The sequence below is a fragment of the Halichoeres trimaculatus genome, unplaced genomic scaffold (genome assembly GCF_033239565.1).
Source record: "Halichoeres trimaculatus isolate MK-OKI-2021-1 unplaced genomic scaffold, fHalTri1.1 fHalTri1_scaffold_23, whole genome shotgun sequence".
Taxonomy (NCBI): Eukaryota; Metazoa; Chordata; class Actinopteri; order Labriformes; family Labridae; genus Halichoeres; species Halichoeres trimaculatus.
In genome coordinates, this window is record NW_027437201.1 from 19995599 (window position 1) to 20020149 (window position 24551).

The 24551-nt window shown below is 40.7% G+C and overlaps 1 protein-coding gene across 2 annotated transcripts in view; it reads right to left on the reverse strand.

Annotated features, from left to right (window-relative positions):
- LOC141785328 (ankyrin-3-like) overlaps window positions 1-24551 on the reverse strand; it is a 147999-nt gene that overhangs the window by 113024 nt on the left and 10424 nt on the right. The window contains exon 1 of one of the 2 annotated variants that reach the window (XM_074663573.1): window positions 17646-17914. The exons of the other annotated variant lie outside the window; for it this stretch is intronic. Coding sequence (XP_074519674.1) covers window positions 17646-17711 — 66 coding nt within the window. The 5' untranslated portion in view covers window positions 17712-17914. Of the gene's footprint in view, window positions 1-17645; window positions 17915-24551 lie in introns of those variants that run through there. 2 annotated transcript variants of the gene reach the window in all.

Genomic DNA, 24551 nt, shown 5'->3' on the forward strand with positions numbered 1-24551 from the left:
AGTAGATCTCATTAAGAAGCATACATTTCATAAACACATCACACTTTGACCTTTGTACCACAGAAATGATGCTGAATGAGTCATAAAAGTGGATTTTTTCTTCTTCTTCAGTCGAGTGGTGTAATTTAATGACTGTTTTATCAGATTTATCACAAGCTTTAACAGCTAGGCCACTTATTGGCAAGCGAGAAAGGTGTTATTGTGAAGTGTAATTTTTCATCACACGCTGTTATTTTGGGTGAAAAACATTTACAAATTAAAAGAATGTTATTTAATTCATAACATAAACACTCAAAGATCTACATTTTTTTAAACCCAGTCAATTAAGAAACATCTTTTTCTTCCTTTATTGCCATTAACATTATTAGCTGTGCATGATTCAGCATTTTGAGCAATTCATAGTTGATGCTGAAATTTACATTATCTGTTGTGTACATCAGCAGCAGCTTTTAGTCTGCGCAATGCATTATCCATTGTAAAATATATATTGTCATTCATGTAATATTAATTCATACCTGATCTACTAGGAATTTCCATTATCTGCTTCTGAATTTACTGTATCTTTGGTTCAGTATCTGTGGTGCCACATCCAGGATTTGCTTTCAAAATGCTTGATCAGCTGTGTACTATGCGTTATCTACTTTGGGGGAAAGTATCATCTTCTTTGCAATGTGCATTATCCCATATGCAATTCACTATCCAGTGTGTTAATATACATTATCTATAGAGGTGTGAAAAAATATCAGTACGGCACTTAAAAGTGAGATAAAATATTGATATTTCAACTCTTCATATGGATATTTTTGTTAAAATACATGTTTCATATTTTAGGTGAAATGGAAGTACAATGCGTCTTCAACACCTCCACTGCAGTAGATGGCGCCAAAGAGCTCCTCCACTGTATCTTGCCCAAAAACTGTATAATAAATGTAATCTGAAAAAAATACTCAAAATATTTATTCCTAAACTTGATGATGTGGCGTTTGATGCTGTAAACATCAATATTTTCTCTCTATTCTTGGGTCAGTTTGTTTAAAATCATTCAAAGTTTGATTTTTTACAGTGTAGCAGACTGATAAAATAATAATCGTAGTAATGTGTTGTGCAATATTAGATTTTTTATGAGTAACATTGATTACACCAAGTGACATTTATTGGTTTCGCCAACTTACCACATCTTTAAACCAATATTTTTTTTGCAATGTTAGTTCAGTGTCATAGTAGTTTAAGTGACAAACTTGATGCACTGTATGTTTTCAAGTTAAGTGTTTGTATAAAAAACTGCATCAGACTTGCATTATTTCAAACATAACAAAATACAAAAGGTACTTTTATAGGTACAGACTGAAATCTGTCAAAAGTACCGGGTACCGATTCATGTAAAACCAAAAAGTACCATGTTTAGGTACCTAAATGCATCCTTGTGACTAGGGCTGAATGATTTTAAGAAAAGATTGAATTGCGATTTTTCTGGCAGATATTGTGATTTCAATCCGATTCACGATTTTCTTCAAATCAAGCTTTGGGATATTCACATGTAGGGCTGAACAATTTTAGGAAAAGATCTAATTTTTCTGGCAGATATTGCAATTCACGATTTTTGAATCAATAGTGATGATAAATAATCTGTTTTCATCAACTTCTACTCCTAAACAGAGGCTTTGTGTTGTTGACCTGCTTACCAGCACTTTTAACATATAGATTGTCTACAAATTTGTAAAACAGAATGCATATAATACTTGACACAACAGATCCTGAGTCAGTCAGGAGCGCTGCAAAAAATTGCTGCTTTGGCGATCTCAAAATTGCATTGTCTAAAATTGCGATTTCGATCTGAAAACGATAAATTGTTCAGCCCTACTTGTGACTGTGAGTGAGTGGAAAAGAAGGAGATATTCCATTCTGGACTGGAACACAGCATTTTAAGGTTATATACTGAGGAACAAATATGATAAAGTGAAAAAATGGTATATTCTTTTCTTAAACAAATTAGTATTTTTTATCGCATAAACACCCAAAAAGTAACAAAAATTGGTACCGTTGAGTACTGAAAGGTGATATGCTGACATTATTGTATACCCCTAATTATCTACCATATATTATATGTATTATTGACCATGACATATACAATATCTGCCATGAAATACACCTGCTCTGTCCTGAAATTTACATTATAGACTATGAAATACATATGATCTGGATGGAAATATACATTATCATCTTTATTATATATTTATATATTTTTTTTAATCTCGGAAAAATCTATTAATATTTATACAGACATGAAGACAACATGAAGTTTCTACCACGCAGCATACTTCACCCTCTGAACTGTATTTAATACACATTATCCTTTGTGTGATATACATTATCTTCTGTCTTGTAAACGTGGCCTTTCTCATAAACATCGTGTTGTGTTGCTAAAGCCGCCTGAAAGTCATGGGCCTACCATGAACCATGTCTAATTTTGTTGCATAATCACAATAAAAGCTTTCCAAGATAAAATCTCTTTCATGAGTTATCAGAAATTACATCATTACATCTTTCCATCACTCATCTTCAGCCTGTGTGTGTGTGTGTGTGTGTGTGTGAGCATCTTGAAGCTGCACTATAATCCTTGTTGAGTGATAACCCTCCCTGACATCGTAAAGGTTAATTAGTCATGAACTTTCCATTAGAGATACTGATAGCCTGCTCTAATCCGTGTATACACACACAAACAGCATGTACTACTGACACACACACACAATCACACACACACACTTGGAGCATACTCAAGCTCAACAGGATGCAGCCACTTCAGGACGGGTATCCTGACCTCACTCTGCTGGGCATGCTCAGTAGAGACATGTAAATGACACCTTGGCATGCTGTCATGGCAACACATCAAGTAGCAGGCATGAAGCAGGAGGAGGAGACAACAGATACCTGGTTAATGATAAATACAAAAAAAAGATGGAGATGAAGAGAAGAAGAGGAGGGAGGTGAGACAGAGACGAGGAGTGACAGAGAATGATCTGGAAACTAGGTCATTGGGTCTCCAGGTGACAACATCCTCCTTAAAGAGGAGAAAGTGGCGACTTCTGATAAATTAGGGGAAAAAATTAGAAGAAGGAAGGAGACAGTGTGTGTGTTTTCACGTGTCTTAATCTGTCGTGGCATAACGAGACATGATGGATGAGAGCAGTACTAACTGAATACACTGTCTCCACACACACACACTCACAAACACACATGCAGACAGCGATGACGTGCTTCTCAGTGTGTGTGAGGAACAGTCTGGGTTTTTCCAGCAGGCGACCAGCCAGTGCTCTCAATGTTCCCGTTCAGAAACCCCTCAGCCTTCTGCCTCTCCTCATTTTCTCTGCATCATCCCCGCTCCTGCTCCCCTTCCTCTTTTGTTTCGTCCACGTTTGTGCTCGACCATCTGCTTCGTGTGCCAGGGACTATTAACGGTTACAGAAGCATCCGGTTGACTCATGTCGTACCAGGAATCGACCCTCAGAGTCAGACTCCCAAAATTTAGTGACTCAACAAGAATGATCGGACTCACCGTGCCAGAAATATAAATGTGATATCATAAATCAGAGGAATGGGACGACAAAGGAACAAAATATTCTGCTGTTTTTGGTCTAAATGATGGACGTTTCTAGAAAACATACTGACTAACTTATACAAACGAGCGTCCATCTCTCTGTCTGTGATGTACTGTACTGTAATGGAAGTAAACAAGCAGCACTCAGCTTCACAGCACTTTGAAATCTCACAGAGAAGAGGAGGAGGAGGAGGAACAGAGACTGTGGACAAAGGATCGCACAGAAAAAAAGGAAATAAAATACGTAAAAGAAGTTAAATAAACGTGAAATTAACGTTAAATAATCTGAGGATAACGAACAGAGACAGAGAAAGAAGGAGTGACTAATAATAAAGACTGAAAGAAATGGATGTTTCCCTCCAAAAGGATTACATCACCTTCTGCACAGTCCTGTTGCCATGGCAACAGAGTTATATTAGCTTAATCACACAAACAGTCTGACACCTTCACTCGACTCTTCATCATCGCCCTGACTGTGAACTCAGAGTTTGCACATTTCACGGTTATGGACGTGAAAAAGATGCGTTTTCTTTGTTTTGCCACAAACACGGCACAAATTCATACTTTCTGAAAATTAACTTCATGGGGACTTTGTTTTTTTTATTTTAATTAGTTTTAAAGGAACAAAACTTTTGAATCATAGCCATCAAAGATCTTATTTCTCCTCCAGGAAGCACAAAACCTCTAAACCTGAATGCTAACCAGCAGCGTCACATTTCTTCCTCCTCGTCTTCGCTCATGAGAGACGCTAATGTGAGTGGAGCTGCGGCCTCCTGAACATCGATCCTCAGCTGACTCCGCGCCAGCTTTTCTGCAAACCTCGGCTGCTTACTCAGTCGCTCTCACATTAGGCTAAGTACCAGCTAGCTTTATGGCATTCGAGCAGATTTTACATTTCACTAGAGCCTCTGACACAAAGAGAAACCAGAGGAAGCTTTGTATCAGCAGTAAGCTTGTTCACCGCTGGGATTTATTACATTAATACCTGCTCCACCAGCTTCAGGCGTCAGGTGAAAGTGGAAACTGAAGCTGTTTTTTTTAATAAAGTGAAACGAGCCGAGGGATTAGCTATAAAGATGACGACTGGCTCAATATGCAGAAACTCCCGAGCATGACTACGTATCAAAGCTTTCAGAGCTGATTGAACTGGAGAACAACAAATAAGGCTCTGGAAACCCTCAACCTTCCTCCATAAATAATACACATTACCCCAACATTTAATGTTGATTTAGAGTAAAGCCATCAAAATAAAACAGAAAAACTCTGATAATGATGTCAACAGACAGAACAAGAAGGCAGGCAGTACTAACACATGAAAAAACTGTGAGTTAATGACTTTAAACCCTAAAAGCAGGGTGGACCATGAGACCAAGGAGGAAACATTTATCATTTTGCGAATACAACTTTTAAATAAAACATGAAATAGAGGCGAGAGGATTGATCCAAATATCAATAATATCCATTCCAATGCTGGTATTGATATTGAATGATACCAGTGTAAAAAGATCGATACTCAAGTTGAACTTTTTCTCCTGCTGCACTGACTGCTGCTGGTTTTAATAAAAGTGGTGACCTGACTGTGTCCGTGTCAGTGGCTCAGCGGCGCCAGGGAAACAAGGAAGCAGGCTCCAAAAAAAAAGAAGTCAGTTTGAAATTTTTCATAGCATTTGTTTTGGTGTGATAATTCTTTAAACTTTATCATTTACAAAAATGACTGCCACAACGAGAGAACTTTTTTTATTTTTTGTATTGTAGTCTTCAACTCTATACCTCAAAAGAGATTTTGTTTTAGTTTTACCTTATAGTGTTAATTTGTTGCACTTTATTTTCTCAAGGAAAAAATTCCACACATGGAAATGTTTTGGGGAAAATTTGTTTTGTTACTGTTTTATTCAGGGTTCGAACTATAGGGAAAAAAGCATTACCTGACACATTCAGGGGGAGCTCTGAAAATTTTCGGCTTTGTAATGTGCCTGTTTCCAAACTGAGATGGAATTCAATCAATCAATCAATCAATCAATCTTTATTTGTATAGCGCCAAATCATAACAAATGCTATTGATTTTTAATGAGCCTGTTTCAGCAACATGGATAACACTGTTTGTTGTGTGTGACGTTACAGTACGCGGCCGCACCTGAGCGGAGGCTACGTTTCCACTGGTGAATTAACTTACCTTGTACTTTTAAGGGGTATTTGACTGGCTTTTTAAGTCTTTCCTGCTGCTTTACTTCTGTAAAACTTAAGTGAGAGGTAATTTAGAGATTTGGGAGCCAGGAAAGTTGTCACTGCCACATTGATCTGAACAGTTGACATGATACGATTCAATAAGTTGCAGAGGGATGTCCTGTGGTATTTTTATTGCTTTAAAACTGACAGTACTAAAACCAAAACAACTTTTCTATCTGCAGAGGACACTTTGCAGAGATCATCTCTCCATGTTGCACATTATTAAAGGATTTGATACATCACACTGTGATTCGTAGTTACTGTGAATTTCAACAACTCGTGAGTTCAACAGAAAAATCCCCTGACCCTTTTTGGACTGCTGCTATGGTGCCTATATAAAACTTTTACTACAGTATTAGGCAATTGATTTTTTTCTCTGTAAACCTGTTATTGGCCACATATGGGTAATAAAATATGCAGATACATGTGAGTTAAACAAGTTGTGGTGCACGTGGTAAAAAATAAGGCTCCCCAAATTCAAACCCTGGTTTTATTGTTCTTGAACATAAATGTTTATCATGACACTGAAGTATTTCATGGTCACCTTTGAACTTTCCCCAAATTCTGTCCTCGCTTTTAACAACATAATCAAAAGAAAAATAATCACAAAAACACCTTAGGGCCAGCAGTTTGATGATGCATCAACTTGAATATTAAAAAGTATCGGTAGAGTTATCGGTTTCAGTATCAGCGATTCTGGCCTTGTATTTACTTGGTATCGGATCGATACCAACATTCCCAGATTCACCCACCTCTAGTTTCAAATGTGACTTTAGAGCAGTCTTTTTTTTTTCAAGAGAGAGGCATGAATTAATTTGTTTGATGTCAAACTAGAAAAGCACTCAGAGAGTTCAGACCTCCACCAACTCCACCAATTGTCACCAATACTTTAGTCCGACTTTAATGTTGTACTTCCTTGGTGTTAGTTGCAGGTTTGTACGATAATTTGTTTCCTGACAGTGTTGAAAATTATGATGACCCAGAACATATTTCATATTCCAGATCTTAGTATCCAGAATATTGGAAGGATCTGGATCATACTTTAACATCTGTCAGAAATTATGGTGACCTTGTCTTGAATTGTTTTGCAAAGCAATCCGACCATTTATGGTGGAGTTATCTACACATATGGTGAAAACAGCCCTATCTCACAATGATAAAGAATCCTTTAAATAATCCATTTCCTTTTAATGTGACTCTAATCCTCTGTCAAACAGTGTTAATGCAAAATGCTGCATCTCTGTTCATCAGGGCCGTCACCACAGACAGAATATAAACATCCAGTCGGTGATAATGACTCGGCTGCTGTAAGAATGTCAGCGTGGTTTAACACTCAGGCCATTTAAGCTCCATAATTAGAAAACGACAGACTGTTTACTGACCTTTCATTCATAACCCACTGCTCGTGGATTATCAGATCTGTGTAATTACAGATGGATGTTGCACAGATACTCTTTCTTGCAGAGCATCAGAGGCTGATTAAAGCTCAGATCTGTGAGGAGGGAGCTCTGCAGTCCTGTTCAGTCCTGTTCCCAGAGATCTGCTGAGCCAGCCTAACACAGCCACCAACATTTGGAGCAGATTCACTCAGTCCAGGCCGTTCAGAGGAACCATCTCTCTTAGTTTCTCCTCAATCACCCCTTTACATTCATCATCCAGTGATGCCTCTATATGTGTGTGTGAGTGTGTGTGTGTAGGAGACAGAGAGGCTGTGAGAGCGAGCCCTGCGTTGAAACCATGCTAACAGATTAGAGCATCATCCTGTTCCTGTGAAGGCTGAGAAATAGAGCCAAGCGCAGCATTCTGCTGCACGGCTGCCTCAGCAAAAACACAATATGTTGGCTCTAAAGGCGCGTGCTGGCAGGAACTCTCACCCCGAAGAATATCAGCAGCTTTATAATACTGTGTACTGATTATCTGAATACAACGTGTTCTGTGAAAATATACAGCAGGGCGTGAATAAAGGAGGAAACCTCAGCACTGTTTTTTACGCTGAGTCCGCTCCAGAGTTTCTGCTCGTCTCAACAAGTCCCTCCAGAGCCAAACTTTTCTCAGCTCGTCTGTTCCTTTTCCAGTTGATTTGGATAATCACATTTTTGCGTGTGGGCTTTTCTTCTCCGATTCAAGGATGCTCAGCTGACTCACAGCTGAACTACAGACTAAACTCTAACAAAACGCGTGCTTGAATTCAGCTCTTGACTTTTGAGGAGTATTATCCCCGCTGTAACCTTTACAGAGCAGAAGAGTCCTCCACTTTTATAATCACCTTCTGAAAAAGAAGCAAATGGAAACCTGATATTTGGAGTGAAAGGTCTTTTTGTTGACACTTTACGCTTATTATTCTTCTCAGAGTTTGACTGCTTCATGCACGGATGCCCCAGTTTGTTCTTTTTCAGTCCTTTTTTAAAGACCAGAAAAAAGTCTGAGGTGTGAAACCAGGAGCAGCTTTAGACCGGTCTTAAGGTTAAAGTAGCAACCAGAATCAAAAGCACGTCGTCATTTCGGAGACTTTCAGGCTATAAACTGATCAGCCCAGAAAAAATGGTCTTATTTAAAGTTATTAAAAGACAAAAATGAGGTCTGAATTGCTTGTAACAAGTTAAAAAAAACCTGACAATGGAACAAGAAAAATTTGCTTGAAACTAGAATAATGACTTAAAACAAGAAACTTTTCTCTTGTTCCATTGGCAGAAGTTTTTTAATTGTTTGAGCAACTCAGACCTCATTTTTGTCTTTAAATAACTTGAAATTAGACATTTTTCTGGACTGGTCAGGTGAATGTGGCTCATATTAGGTTGGAAAAGAAATTTTCTGCTGCAAATAAGATGGAAAAACATGATAAGATTTCAGTTTTTTGCAGCGCAGCAAAGAGATTTCAAGTGTTACCTGGTCTACAGAGGCCACCAAGACATACGCAAACCAGAAGTTTTTTTAAAAAACTAAAATAAAGAAACACTGACGTCTTTCCTGTCAGCCACAGCGCCCCCTGTTGGAGCCAAACTCTCTCCTCTCCCACTCTGACAGGGATTCATCTGTAGGGTGTGACTTGAGGACAACATAGCTTCGTTTCTCAGCACGCCAGCAGAATCTCAGAATGAGCGTCTCATCAGTTAATGTTTCAGTCTGCAGCAAACACTTCCTGCTCTCAGAGCTCGGCCTTCAACACACCACCCATGCCCCGACCGAGCCAAGCTCGTAACGGTGTCTGAAGTGTGGTCAGGTTTCTCTGGCAGAGCCCGTCTCTGCAGGAATGGTGGAGTGAGGAGGAGGGCAGCCAGATCCACGCTCGCTAAACGCTGCGCGCAGAGCATTCCAGCGGGGAGCACACCCCGGGTGTAGAGTGGCGGCTCCGACTCCACCCAGATCCACCTCTGTGAGAGGAGAGGAAGCTCAGGACCAGAACCATCAATGAACAAACTAATGGTTTAAACAGGCATGAAGCTGGAGACAGACGCTCAGCGATGCCAGTGACCGCAACCAGCACCTGGAACTCTACTACCACACAAATACAGCGCTCACATGGAGGTAGTTCAGAGGAGGGTTTGAGTGTCTAGACTCAATCTGAGCCACATTCAGCTGACAAGTCCAGAAAAATGTCTTTTTTTACATCATTGGCAGATTTTTTTTACTCTTTACAATCAATTTAGGTGCTATTTTTGCTTTGTAATGTCTTGAAATAAGACACTTTTTGGGGCTCAGTGAGATCTTAACAAGACTTTCTAAAACGATTAAGTCATCACATGAGGACCTCTGAATTGATTAAAGGCACTTTGAAGTATTTGGGCCTCAAACACCAAGATCCCAACAGGTCTGATGACAGGCCGTTCAATCAGAGCGAAGGGAGTTTGTAGAGCAGGAAGCCTTACAGCTACGATCTGCAGAAATTTGCGTAACTTGTTATTAAACATGATTTTCAAACTGGGCCCCTCCTCCTTGGCTCAGTGCCAGCGGCAGCCCACACCCACAGACTCTGACTGTGACTACATGAATACACTCACTAGCCCAGAAACCACCTGTAGCATCGGGTTTATACGTGGGAGAGACTTAAGAGCCATGCACCTGACTTAGCATGTTAGCACAAGCTAATCACAAGTACTGCAATCATACCTGGTTAGCAGAAAGCTAACTCGCATCTCTCTTTGTCCCGTGCTAGAAAGTGAGTGAAAGTCAAGCCAAGCTTCACCCTTGTTTAGGACAAAAGTTTTATCTGTTTGGCATTTTGTTTCACTTTGGTTGTTTTTCTTTGTGCTTTGTCCACTTTGTAGCTTCTCTGATTAGCTTCTTCAACTTGCTTTTATCAACCCGCAAAAATCACTTGTGCACTACTCCGTCCCGGTGCAACTAAAACATCAACATCCAGGCTGAGGAGGGGGTTTGAGGCAGACACAGACACACATGTACAGTAACACCTTAAACAAGACAAAACTGAAAGCATGCAGGCTATACACCAGGGTTATTATTTTCTTTTAAGTGTCATTTTTGAAAATCTGCTATTGTTATTAGCAAAAAGATAGACACAACCATAACCACCTGTTCAACTGTTTTGTAAATGAAGTCCAGTTTGGGCTCAGTGCTGATTTTCTGCCTCGGTATAAATAAGATTAGCAGAGTGCTGAAGCTTCCACTTCATGCCTATTGAAAGCATTGACAGTATTGACATTAGAGAGGGTGTGGGCTGGAAATGACTGAACGTGGGCAGTCATGTTACATAAGCAATCGTCCACTTCTCTCAGTAAAACAGCACAAAAACACTGATACATCATGCATATATGAGGCGCTCTCCTCCCTCTGACAGATGGGATGTTTTTATTCAAGTGGAGCTGCAATTATTGGGCTCCAGAGAGCAGCTTCTGTCGGTGTTTTACTGAGAGAAAAAAACACCAAACACGGCAGAAAGATTCGCAGATTCTGACTCGATTGATTAGATTCTGCTCCTGTTTGAATTCCCATGCTAATTTCTTGCACAAACGTGAACTCTAGAGCAGCACGAATTAGATTCTCATGAATTTTCAGACAAACTTTGAACAGTTTGAAGAGATTAATTTGCCTCTGAGTGCCATCTCCACCTCCACGCTCTGCTCAGTGGTTCTCCTCAAAGGATCCTCTGTCCCCGTCTTTCCGTTTCCCTCCTCAGTTACAAGACGCAACCAGGCGGGCTTTGAGTTACACAGTAAAAATGTCAAATGCATACCAGGCAGAGTATATCAGCACACACACACACACACTCACACGCTGTGATAGAGTCGTGGCAGCACATATCAGTCTGTTTCCATCCTCAGAGTTCATCCAGGTCACAGTTAACATGGATTAACTCAGATTATGTTCAGATTCAAAGCTGCCTGTATTTAATGAGGAGCTGTTTTTAATTTCTGCACCTGATGACGAACCGCGTTTCCTACTTCCTCCTTCTCCCAGCAGGTTTTTGGTTGTCATAGGAACATCTATTAACACACCTGCTCAGCTCTGAGGTCCCCTGTGTCTCTCTCTCCTCTCATCTCTCAGAAATCACAAAGGACTGATGGCATGCAATTACAGCTATGGGAAGCAGGGAGGGACAAAATATGAAGAGGAATAAATGTGACACAGCTTTATACTTTGTGTTAGAGGTGGATTAATTAAAACAGATTTACTTCCCAGGACTTAGATTTGACTTTAAGCCTGGTTTATGCTTCAGTATGAGTCTGTGCTGCCATGGCCACGTTGCTTCGGGCAGCGTGGTCGGTGTAATCAACATATTGCTACATTTTCTGCTTAATATTTCACAGTTAGTTATCCTTTGTACATCATCATTCATTAAAAAGAAGAAGAATAGAGAGGAAATGTGACAGGAGATGGAATTCAAGGACAATTCCAGACCATATATCTGATTCCGGAATGTTGCTGGGTCAGGGTCAGTTCCAGAACTATTACTGACAATTCTGGAACTGTCAGGGTTAATTCTGGAACTGATATGGCAGATTCCAGAACTTTCATGGCCAGATGCAAACCTTTTAGTTTTGATTCCAGAATTGTTGAGTGTTGTTTCTCATTTTGTTGCAGTCAGTTTCGGGAACGTTATTCTTGATTCCAGAACTATTACTGACAACTCTGGAACCTTTACGGCAGATTCAAGAACTTAATGGTAATTCCCAAACTGTTAGGGCCAGTTTTGAAACTGTTAGGGTCAATTCTTGAACTGTGAGGGTCAATTCTAGAACTGTTATTGCAGATTCCAGAACTGTTGGTGTCAACTCTAGAACTGTTACAGAAGGTTCCAGAACTTTCATGGCCAATTGCAGACCTTTTCGTACTGATTCCAGAATTGTTAAGTGTGAGTTTTCTAAAATTGTTGCAGTCAGTTTTGGAAATTTTATTGTTGATTCCAGAAGTATTACTGTCAATTCTGGAACTTTTACAGCTGATTCCAGAACGTAAGACTGATTCCCAAACTGCTAAGACTGAAATTGCAGAACTGTTACCGTTAGCTCCAGAAAATGTTACTGCTTATTCCAGAACTGTTACTGTTAGTTCCAGAAAATGTTACTACTGATCCCAGAACTGTTACTGTTAGTTCCAGAAAATGGTACTGCTGATTCCAGAACTGTTACTGTTAGTTCCAGAAAATGTTATTGCTTATTCCAGGACCGTTAGCGTTAGTTCCAGAAAATGTTACTGCTTATTCCAGAACTGTTAGTCCTGAAATTGTTACAGTCGGTGTTAGGGTTAATTCTGGAATTGTACCAGCCAGTTACAGAACTTAGAGCCAATTCCTAAACTGCTAGGTTCAGAACTCTTACTGATGATTCTGAAACAATCAGGGTAAAATCTGGAACTTTTACCACTTATTCCAGAACTGTTACTGAAGGTTCCAGACTTTTTGCGTCTAAGGTTGATGCCCCAATTGCTAGGGCTGATTTTGGAACTGTTAGGGCCAACTCCAGAACTTATACTGACAATTCTGAAACTGTCAGGATACATTCTGGAACTGTTACAGTGGATTCCAGAACTTTCATGGCCAATTGCAGACCTTTAGTATTGATTCCAGAATTGTTTAGTGTTGTTTCTGAAATTGTTGCAGTCAGTTTCTGTAAAGTTATTCTTGATTCCAGATCTATTATTGTTAATTATGGAACTAGTTCCAGATTTGTATGTGTTGTTGCCGGAATTGTTACAGTCTGCTATGATCAATTCCAGAAATGTTAAAGCTGATTCTAGAACTGCTAGGTCCTACTTCAAAACTATCAGGGCATATTCTGGAACTAGTGCTGCTGATTCTGGCACAGCTCGGGTAAATTCTGAAACTGCTATGCCTGATTCCAGAACTGATACAGCCAATTCCAGATCTGTAATGGCCAATTAGTTTTTCCGTGCTTTTTAAGTCGCAGGCCTAACCTTAAATATTTTTTTTAGTTGTCCAAGTTTTCTTTCATACAAACCAACGCTTCACCACGGATGGTCAACAATAGCAGCATTTCTCTGACTAAACCTCTACTCAGACGACTCCCGGCGTAAACTCACCCACATGATCCGAGCACTGAGTCTCTTTTTGTTTGGTGACTGCACTCACAGATAAACTGGTGTATCACCCTGAGTCCAAAAGCAACAGGTGGTCAAGACAACATTTCTCTCTTTCTCTTTTTTTCAGTTGACTTTTATTTTTCTGCTCTCATTTTATCTCTACTCTCTCCTTTAATAGCCTTTCCCTCCTCCTCACTCTCTGCCCACCCTTCTCTTCATCTGCCTCCTAGCTTCCTCCCTAAAATAGAGCCATCAAGCTCCTATTTGTCTGTCTTTTTACCCTACATGTCCTTCTGTTTTCTGTTTCCTCTCCTTCTCTCTCTTGTTTTTCTCCTCTCCTCAGCCCCATCCTCCCCACCCGCTTTGACTCCTCCTCTCATCTTCTGCTCCTTTCTCTCCTGCTCCCTCTCTCCTCCATTTCCATTTTCCAAATATAAAAAGAATCATTAATCTCAGCACCGGTACAAGCCAAACCTGCGCCTGCTCCTTCTAAAAGATTCAGCATCAACATTAAAACATGTACTTCATCATAAACACAGTGTATGCCACTGTTTGTCTGCTGGAGGCCAAAACACCTGTTACACAAAATTAATAAAGAAGAGAAGACAGAGTGTGTGAGCGCGCAGGGAGGCAATTAAGAAAGGCTGACTAAACACAAGGCTGGATTCTTATAGGGGAAAGGTGCTGAGCCGGCAGCCTTTTTCAGGCAGTATAGGTCTTCAGAACTCACACACACACATATAATACACACAGCAAAGACACACAGCGCAGTCAGCAGAAGGTAGCACTCAATGATATGGCAGGGGATCAAAGTTTAACACTTTATTTGTTTCAAATAAGAGAGACATGCAAAGAAAAGACAAAACAAGACAAAGAAGGATCACTCAGTAGTTTGAAGATGTGTAACGCCAGTTTCCCCAGCAATTCTGATAGCAACTTCAAATATTTAAATAAGTTAGAAAAGTCTGAAGATGCCAAAACATTATTCTCATCCTCATATTAAAGGTGCAATGTGCACTAAGTGACTTTCAGCCTTTGCAGATCAAACAGGATCCTAAAGATGGCATCATTTATTTTGATCATCCCGTTGATGGGCGTCGATGCTGCGGGACATGTCTAATCGCTGCAGAAACAAGAAGCAGAAAGCTCCTGACAGCCGCACGACCCTGTGGTAGCTCATGTTCTGTTTGACAGAGCTAGCCTTCAACAATGAAGCACAAACACACCTCTGACTGTCAGACAGAGAAACGCTGACGTTTGTTAGATGATATGCAGCCAATAAACGTTGCTACGGAAACATTCTCCAACAATACTTTGCACCTTTACCCGTGGAGCAGAAAACAGATCTTTACTCTCCATTTAGTCGTTGTCTGTCCTGGTTTCACTCCATTTCTTCCTGATCTTTTTGGACCAAATGTGATGGTGACCAAAAGTTTTTGATTTTCTTCCAAATTCTTTCCTGCAAAACAACAAAAAGATGCTCTCTTCTCCTTCTTCTTCAACAGTGACAGCAACAACAACTATCTTCTTCTTCTGCAGATAGAGTGATCACATTTCAACACACAAACAATAAACGCATCAAACCTTGGTCAGCGTGACAAGACATATAAACTGCACAGTGTTTCACCATGAATATATAAGGCAGCATGGATCACCAACTTGTGTGTCGGTGTCTGTGTCTGCCTCAAACCCCCTCCTCAGCCTGGATGTTGATGTTTTAGTTGTACCAGGACGTTACGGTTGTGTTTATGAGACAGGAAAAGTCAATCTTGCTAATTTTCAAAAGTGACAGGTAAAAGAAGAAACCCCCCTGGAGTACAGCCTGCATGTTTTCAGTTTTGTCTCCTTTAAGGTCAGCCTCTGCCTGAAACACTTTGTTTTGTCTTCTGTTTCTTTAAAGGTAGAGTCTGCAGGATTCTCTTAAGGAAATGCTATGTCAACTTTTGCTCAATTATCTCCTATGGGCTTCTATACATGTGTGTCTGTGTCTGCCTCAAACCCCCCTCCTCAGCCTGGATGTTGATGTTTTAGTTGTACCAGGACGTTTCTGGGCAGATAGTAGCGCACAAGTGACTTTTGCATGTTGATAAACGCAAGGTGAAGAAGCTAATCAGAGAAGCGAAACATAACGCCAAACAGAATCTTTTTTTGGCCTAAATGAGGGTGAAGCTTGGCTCAACTTTCACTAGCTTTCTGGGACTTGGAGAGCAGCACGGGACAAAAAGCGATGCGAGTTAGCTTTCTGGTATGAGTCCAATACCTGTGATTAGCTTGTGCTAACATGTTTAGTCAGGTGCGCGGCTCTCGAGTCTCTCCCGCGTAGAAACACAAAGCCACAGGTGGTTGCTGGGCTAGTGAGTGTGTTCACATAGTCACAGTCAGAGTCTGTGGGTGTGTGCTGCCGCTGGCACTGAGCCACGGGGAAGGAGCCCAGTTTGAAAATTGTGTTTACTAACAAGTTAATGATTTATTTAAAGTGCTATGTCACCGGATTGAGCTCAGTGATGGCAACAGGAATAAAGTTGTTTCTATAACGCTGTGTCCTGCACCTTGGGACTAAAAACCTCTGTCCAGAGGATGGCTCTGCCTGACTTCCAGGTAGATTTCAGGACCAGCAGCCAGGCTTGTATTGAAAACCGCATTTTGTTCTTTCTGTCCCCCAAAATCTACCATGGGCAAACAGGACGCACCAATGTAAATATCAAAAGTTATTTTTCTAGCTTAGTAAAAAAGGGAAAGTTTTATGGGGCTGTTCACCTATTTTAAGATACTTCACAAACATTTATAAACATTATTTGACATTTCCACCATTTTTGTTTGGAAAAATGCTGAAAACTTCAACACACTGCATCTAGAAAATGTTCCAACTAATAGATGTATCAGATCAGATGAGAATCAACATCAGACAATAAGTTACCAGCTAACAACTTAGGCATGTGGTCATTGTCTAAAAACGACTATCAAGGCTGGTTTTTTATAGTACGTGTTGGAAAAGTATCGTTTGGTGCTGAATCATCCTCTGTCTTCAAAATATGTTTTTTTTTTTTTTTCTATCTTTACTGGATCTTGAATCTTAAAAATTAATCACATATTCATTTAAAAAGTGCTTTTATTGAGGAATAACTCCAGCTCGACCTTTCCAGCCTCTGTTCCTGGATGTGATACATATTTTGGTGGCATAAACAAAAGCCAAACACACACACATACACACACAAACTCCACCCACTCACCCAGACAGAGGCTGATGTAGAACCAATAACTCCTGATGTCTTCTCAAAGCTCGGTAAAACCCATTTTAATCACAGAGGAGCTTTTTTTTTCTGCGTTATCATCACGACAAATTACCGGCATGATGTCATCCTGCATGATGTCCCTGTGGGATCATCTCAGCTGACTCAGAGGAACATTTTACATTTGGTCTCAACCCAGAATTTAAAACCAGAGGAGCTGGAAGTGAAGGGGGTGTTTATGGTTGTTCTTATTGTTCTGATTCACGTTAAAGCGCACGTACAGTCCGTCCCCATCACTTCACCTCCTCTCCCACTCCCTCATCTTCATCTTTGAAGACTTTTCCCTCCCTCATCCTCTTTATTTCATCTCCCTTCTTCTCCATCTCCTTCCTTTACATCGTTATACCTCCCTTTTCCCGTCATTTTTTTTTCATCCTACTTGACATCTGATCTCGCTTTTGTTTCTCCCCATGCGCTCTGCTCTCATGGGCGCATTAGCAGGTTAACAGGTGCTTTGTGCCTGCAGTCACGCTCTGTGGTGCCGAGAAAAGGAGCTGAATTTACCTTCAAATAGGAACAAAGGAAACGTTACGGGAAGGGATATCTACGAAATCTCACGTTTTTCAGAACAAAACAAAGAAATTACGCGTAAAAATGTGGGAAAACGCGCAAAACCGAGCTCCAAATGAGCTACTACACAATACAAAGCGCATACGCAGAAGCATTTATGAACAAAATATGAAATTAAAAATGTACAATCTACGGTTTTGAAACCAAATAACCATTAGCATCCTTGCTTTCCAATAAGAATGCACTGTCATCAATAGTTTTGAGCCACCATCACAAAAGAGCTGCGCTCCATACACAAAATGCAACTTCTACAAGCAACAATCCAGACTTTAACACCTCTAAACAGCCAATTACAGCACTGTTGTTGAAAAGAAGACCCACCCTTTGGAGATAATTCTTTATTTTGTGCGTAATGAATCCATAAAGTCGCTCATTTTCTGCCTGAAACGCGGATTTAGCGCCGGAGCTCAATCAGCCGCTCCTCGTTGTTTACAACCCCTCAAAGTCAGATTCAATCATTCTTTTACCTTCTTTCCTTTCTTCTTCCGATGGTTTGACTTCCCTGTAGCCTTCTCTTTAACCTCCTCGCTCATGTCAGCAGCTGTCACACAGTGTGTGTCTGTGTGTCTCTGTGTGTGTCCAAACAGCTGTGCGTAAGAGTCCAAAAAAAGGGTGTTTTCTTCTTTTAATCCAGCATGGATGAGGAGAGAGGAGTGGAGTGGCGGCCACTCTCAACGTGCATAGCGACCAACAACTCAGCTCAGCTGCTCACACCCACTTTCACACACACACACAGGCACTCACACACATTACAACACACACTCAGTCCACCAGGAGAGGAGCCAACAAGGCAACCCAGCGATGGAGAGACGCACAATCACACTCTCTCATTCTGTCTCTGTGTGTTTTTATTTCTGCCTCTCTCTCACACAAATACACACACAAAAAACACACACTTTATCACACACTTCTCTTGTGTACCTGTCCGCGGCTTTGGTTGCCGCCCACACGCTCCACAAGTGAGAGCTGAGCAGCAACAAGCTACGGAGGCTCGAGTATTAATAGCAATCAATATCAGCTCATCGGCAGTTTGAGCGGTGTTTATGCTCAGTGTGTGAGTGTGTGTGTGCGTGTGTGTGTGTGTGTGTGTAGACAGGCTAGTTTAACTGGGCACTGGATGCACTCTCTGGTTTTGAAACTAGAGATGCATCAATATGAGAACATTGGCTGATACCGACATTCGATATTAATATTGCTGCTAAGGCCGATAACCGATATTTATCGATATCGATATTGTTAAAAAAAAAATCTGAGATGATGTGTCCAGGAAGTTAAGAGAGAAAGAGCTGAGCGACCATGAGAAAAGACGACCATGGTGAGGCTCAAAGGATGGAGCGCCGCTGTTTTTAGCCTTTCACCAAATGGGCTGTAACCCCACAAAACGTAGCCCAAGGCTTGGAAACTTCTAGGGTGCATCTGTGAGGTCACTAGTAGTGCCCCCAGTGGGTCTTCTCTAATCCGGGTTTTCGGGTCCAACTTTTGGAAAAACACAGTTTCTTGCAGCTATTTTTCAAGGCAAAATAAGCCTGTTTTTAGCCTTTCACCAAATAGGCCGTGATTTTCACAAAAAATGGCCAAAGGGCTACAAAACTTCTCGGGTGCATCTGTGAGGTCTCTAGGAGTGCCCCTAGTGGGTCTTCTTAAGACCGGGTTGCAGATCTTTAAAAAAAATACAGTTTTTTGAGGACTATTTTTTAGGGCCAAAAATGCCTGTTTTAAGTCTTTCACCAAATTGACCATGACTCCAAAAAACGTTGTTCAAGGGCTCCAAAACTATTAGGGTGTGTCCATGAGGTCCCTAGGAACAACCCCATCGGGTCTTCTCAAATCCGTGTTTCTTTTCTAACTTTCAGAAAAATGCAGTTTTTTGTGGGCTGTTTTTCAGGGCAAAATAGGCCTTTTTTTTGCCTTTTGCAAAATGGGCCATAACTCCACAAAATGTAGCCCGAGGAATCTGAAACTTCTAGGGTGTGTCCATGAGGTCCCTAGGAGTGCCCCCAGTGGTTCTTCTCAAAACCGGGCTTCGGGTCCAACTATTGGAAAAAACAGTTTTTTTGCAGGCTATTTTTCAGGGCAAATTAGTCCTGCTTTTAGCCTTTCACTAAATGGGCTGTATCTCAACAAAACCTAGCCCAAGGCTCTGAAACCTCTAGGGTGCATCCATGAGGTCCCTAGAAGCGCTCCCAGTGGGTTTTCTCAAAACCAAGGTGTGGGTCCAACTTTCAGATAAGCACAGTTTTTGCGGGCTATTTTCAGCGCAAATTAGGCTTGTTTTTAGCCTTTCACTAAATGGGCCGTGATTCCACAACACGTAGCCCAGGGGCTTCAAAACTTCTGGGGTGCGCCTGTGAGGTCCCTAGGAGCGCCCCTAGTGGGTTTTCTCAAAACCAGTTTTCGGTCCAACTTTCTGAAAAAATGCTTTTTTTGGGGGGGGGGGGGTGTTTTTTTTAAAGAAAAATTAGGCCTGTTATTAGCCTTTCACCAAATGAGTCGTTACCCCACAAAATGAAGCCCGTAGGCTCCGAAACTTCTAGGGTGCATCCATGAGGTCCCCCCCCCAGTAGGTTTTCTCAAAACGGGGTTTCCAAAACAACTTCCGTAACAAGGCAGTTGTTTGCAGGCTATTTTTCAGGGCAAAAAAAGGCCTGTTTTTAGCCTTTCACTAAATAGGCCATAACTCCAAAAAATGTAGCCCAAGGCTCTGAAACTTCTAGGGTGTGTCCGTGAGGTCCCTAGTAGCACCCTTAGTGGGTTTTCTCAAAACCGGGTTTCGGGTTTTAATTTAAAACATACTAAGATGCAAAAGCTCCAACCTCTCAGGGCTGATTCACACAAAGACTTTAAAGCAGAGGTCAAATCTGTCTCTTAATAATGTTTCCTCATTCTGAGCATGAATAAAACAACTCGCCGTTCCTTTTAGCTGATTGGTTTTCTTAGTCATGGTCGAAGTGGATGTTCAGATTCAGATTCAGAGCGTCACTGGTTAAATTCTGGGAACACATCCACTCTGGTCTGTCAACAACATCGCCTCTGGGAGTTGGGATGAACGACTTCCTCTACAGCCTGACGCTTTGTTTACAGTCCAATTAGCAGCTTTGGAAGAAGCTGTCAAACTCACCCCTCGGGACACGTTCGTCAACACCATCATTTCTTGGTTGATTACATCACTCATCCATCTGTTTACGGTAAGTCTCAGTTTCACGGTTAACAGTCGGTCACACTAACGCCTCACTTCCCAGTTTTTTTCCAATATTTTATACTTTTTTTCCCCAAACAAATCTTTTTTCCCCGTGATATTTTAATTTCCTTTCCCTAAAAGATTAACTGTTGTAAGTTTGATCCCGTTCAGTGACCCAGGAGGAGAAGGTGGAGAAATAAAAGCAGCAGAGCGAATGAGGAAATGACCCAGCAGCTCCAAACGCCTCCCTCTGCCTCGTCCTTATCAATAATGAACAAAGAGAGGAGTCCCCTGTTGGCAGATCACTGCAGATTATTGCTCTTTGTGTGTCTGTTTGTGTGAGTGTGTGTCGACATGTGTGTGTGTTATGAGTGGATTAGACCAGTGTGAGCCAGTTTGCCCAGTACAATTATAACTGTATGATCCATGGGCGAGCAGCGGGACTGAAGGATTGTGTTCAGAGCTTTGCATTGTTGTTGCTTTCTGTGGGGACCCTGGAAAGCCATCCAAACACACACTCACTCACACTCACTCACACACAGAGCCAGAGTTTGGGTTGCTGTAGCTTCCTGTCCTCCTCTTTTGCTACCAGTCGCTCTTGCACACATGAATCTATATAATCTTCAGAATTAACAGTTTTTATGCAAAAGTAAAACTAAACAAACAACAGAAAAAATGTCACAATTTTTCTTTCCAAACCTTCTTCTGTCCTCTCTGTTTGAACAGAAACGTCCAGTCTGACCTCTGGTGGCCATTCCTCGCTATTGCAATAAACAGCTAATTGACTGATTCCCCCTTTTCCTGTTTCTAATAAAACTGAATGAAAAGAGTTTCACTGATACCAGCTCATCCCCAGTTCACAAGTTTTGCTTCTGCTGCAACCAAGACCCTGGTTCTGATCCAAGCAGCCCACTCAAGATCTATCAAGATCTAGGTCTAGGGATGGGTGAGTACTGGTATTGAGTATCAAGCCAATACCAGCCTTTTTTTAAGGTGGCAAAGGCTGCCGATACCAGCAGCTGATACTCAAGGCAAAAAAATCTTAAGTTGCATGAGTCGTCTTTCTGCCGTTTGACACCACAGAAAATGTGTGTCAGCTCCTGTAGCTTCAGTTTATTTGAAAAAATATATAAATTCTGAAAGTTTTTAGTTTTATGTTGCACTTTTGTTAATTTACTTAAAAAAAATCATGAGTTGTTTGTGTTTTATTTAGGGATGGGTACCTTTCACATCTGAAACAATGCTGTACCAATGCCAGGAACCTACCAATTGATACCTGTACTCATCGGTACCAACATTTTTGTGTTTATGTGGTAAAAAATATCAGTTTGTTTAATAATGGGATATTAAAGAAAATTAATTTAACATATTTATTTTTCAGTATATAACCTTACAATGCTGTGTTCATGTCCAGCATGGAAAACCACCTACTCGTCCACTCCCTCATAGACACAAGGATGCATTTAGGTACCTAAACATGGCACCTTTTGATCTTACATGAATCGGTACCTGGTACTTCTAACAGAATTCTATCGGTACCCATCCCTAGTTTTATTTTGGACTCAATTGCAGAGTGACTGTGCTGTATTTGTTCAAAATGCTGTGTCACTGCGAATCAATATTTTATGCATCAAAAGTATTAGTGGTGTTGAGCTGGTCTGAAAAAAAAAATGGTATCGAACATCCTAACCAGAGGGTCCAGTCCACATCAGGACAGATTATTGTTTGGGTGTGAAGCAGATTATCAGAGTTGTGGAGTAATTTTCTCTGCATGAGTTTCATTAGACAACAGAGCCGTCAGTCATGATGTCACATCTCTTTTGAGAGACATGTCACGCAGCATCAACCCCATGATGATCAAAATAAATGACGCCATCTTCAGACTCCACTGCAACAGATGGGCTCATTCTAAATTCTACAAACTGCACCTTTAAGTCTGTTTGTTTTCATCTGTTGTAGCACTACAGTTCCTGCTTTCTGATATCTGACCCAGTTTTGACACTTTAACTTCCTGAGAAGTCCTCCCGCTCTGAAGATTAATCTTTAACTCGACCTCATCATGCACTCAGGAATAAAAGCAACCACACCAATAAAACTATCTGCAACTCACTGAATCAACCCGCCCTGAAACACACCTAGATCTTCAAAGATGATCCCTTTATCTCCTCTTAAATCCTGATTTCTGCGCTGCTATAAGGCAACTAAACAGTTATTTTGAAGGTAAATGACAGAAAAAGTATCATAACAGTCATGTTTTTGGACAGAAGAGACCTTTACATGTTGCTCTGTGTTTATTCCTCCTACACTCCTCTCCTCCTTTTGCATCCTCTCTCCTAACCCGTCTCTCTAATGTCTCCCCTCATCTTTCAGCCTCAATTCGATACGACAGTTTCTTACTCACACACACACACACACACACAAAAACACGATTATCTTCCTCCAAAACGGCCTCGTCCCTGCACCCAGAGGAAACAGGATATTTTTAAAGCGTGTATTTTCTTTCAGCCGGCCGATAAAAGCTCTGCTGGAGACAGGAGCGGCTTTATGGGCGTACAGTAAAAGCTACAGAACCATAAATGATAATCAGCAGAGAGAGTGTGGTCAGAGGAGACGTGAGGTTGGAAAGAGGCGGCGAGCAAAACAATCAGCTCTGCAGAGAGTATTTGAATAATTATGGAAACTATTGATGAAGACAGGGAGAGAAGACGTGAGAGAAGAGAGGAGGAGGAAAAGTGTCGATGGTGGAGTTTGTGTGTTAAATTCCTCATGTGCTGCAGACAAACGGTGAGGAACATGAGCTGAGTGGACGATTGTGACTGAATAAATGCAAACTACACAAAGATGAAAAGTTAGCATGCATGCAAATGATATGATGGATATATTCTAGTTTTACCCAGCAGAGGTCGTATTTCATTTTACTGAAAGAAAATTACACTTCACAGGATGTGACAAATCTTTCAGTGTAGAAGAGCAGTTGCAAACAAGTAACTTTTATCTTTCGTATTGCTTTTATCCAAAGCAACTTACAACACAAGCATGAATTTAGACAGAAGGAAAACCTCAGTTAGTGCAACAAAGAGCTTCAAGTTATTTGGCTGCAAGTGTTGCCAAATGCAAAAATAATTTGTTTTGTTTTGTTTTTGTTATACATGTAGAAAAATGTGTCCATAACTAACCACAATTACTCGCTGCAACAAAATACTTCAACCTTCGACAACATTCAATGATTAGGGCTGAAAATTGACTACAAGCTGGGTCTGAGACCTTCTGGATCATTTTACTCCTGAGGACAAAAAGAGAAGGGTCGGATTAAGTCCCTAAGTGTTCCCTGAACAGATGAGTTTTCAGACATCTCTTAAAGTAGAAAGGGACTCTGTGGATTGTACAGAGCAGGGGCGGCGTTACAGGTGGGCCCAGAGGTCCTAGGCCCACCCAAAACTTTTTTTTAGAATTTTTTTGTTTGTTTATTTGTTGTTCTTTTTGTTTTGTTTTAATGGATTTAAAAGAAATATTGTGAATATTTTCAGGTCTTGTTCGTTTTGTTAGTGTTGGATGACCTGTCTTTGTAAAATGAGCAAAGTTAGCTAGTAGCCTGCTAGAAAAAATGACTTCACAAAGTAGGGATGTCTTGATATTACATTTTCACTCCCGATACGATACTGATACTGCAGCATTGAGTATTGGCCAATGACGATATTAATCCAATACAATTTCAGCATTAAACATGCATACTTTTATTACTTATTTTGTAGTATGTCTGTCATGTTAGAAAAGGCTTGATTCAGTGATGTTATTCAAACAAAGAACAGTAGTCAGCAACAGTAGGTATGAGGAAAAACTGACCCATTTATTATGAACCAATAGGTAACAGAAATTTTAACATTTAGTATAAGAATATACTAGTAATTGAATAAAATAAAGAATAAATAAGAAGACCCAGAAAATAACCTAAATAAATCAAACAAAAACAGCAGGCGCGGGGTCTGGAATGGAGTGCTTATATCGGAGATTTTAGATGCATTCTGATAAGATACCGATATTTGTTTTTTTGTTGATATCGGACCGATATCCGATATCAATATCGGACTGGGACACCTCTATCACAAAGTCATGATTCATTCAGCCTCATGTTATAGTGGCAAGACTAAAAAATGTTTGTCGGAAAGACCATAGTTTTTTTTTTTTGCTTTTAGTT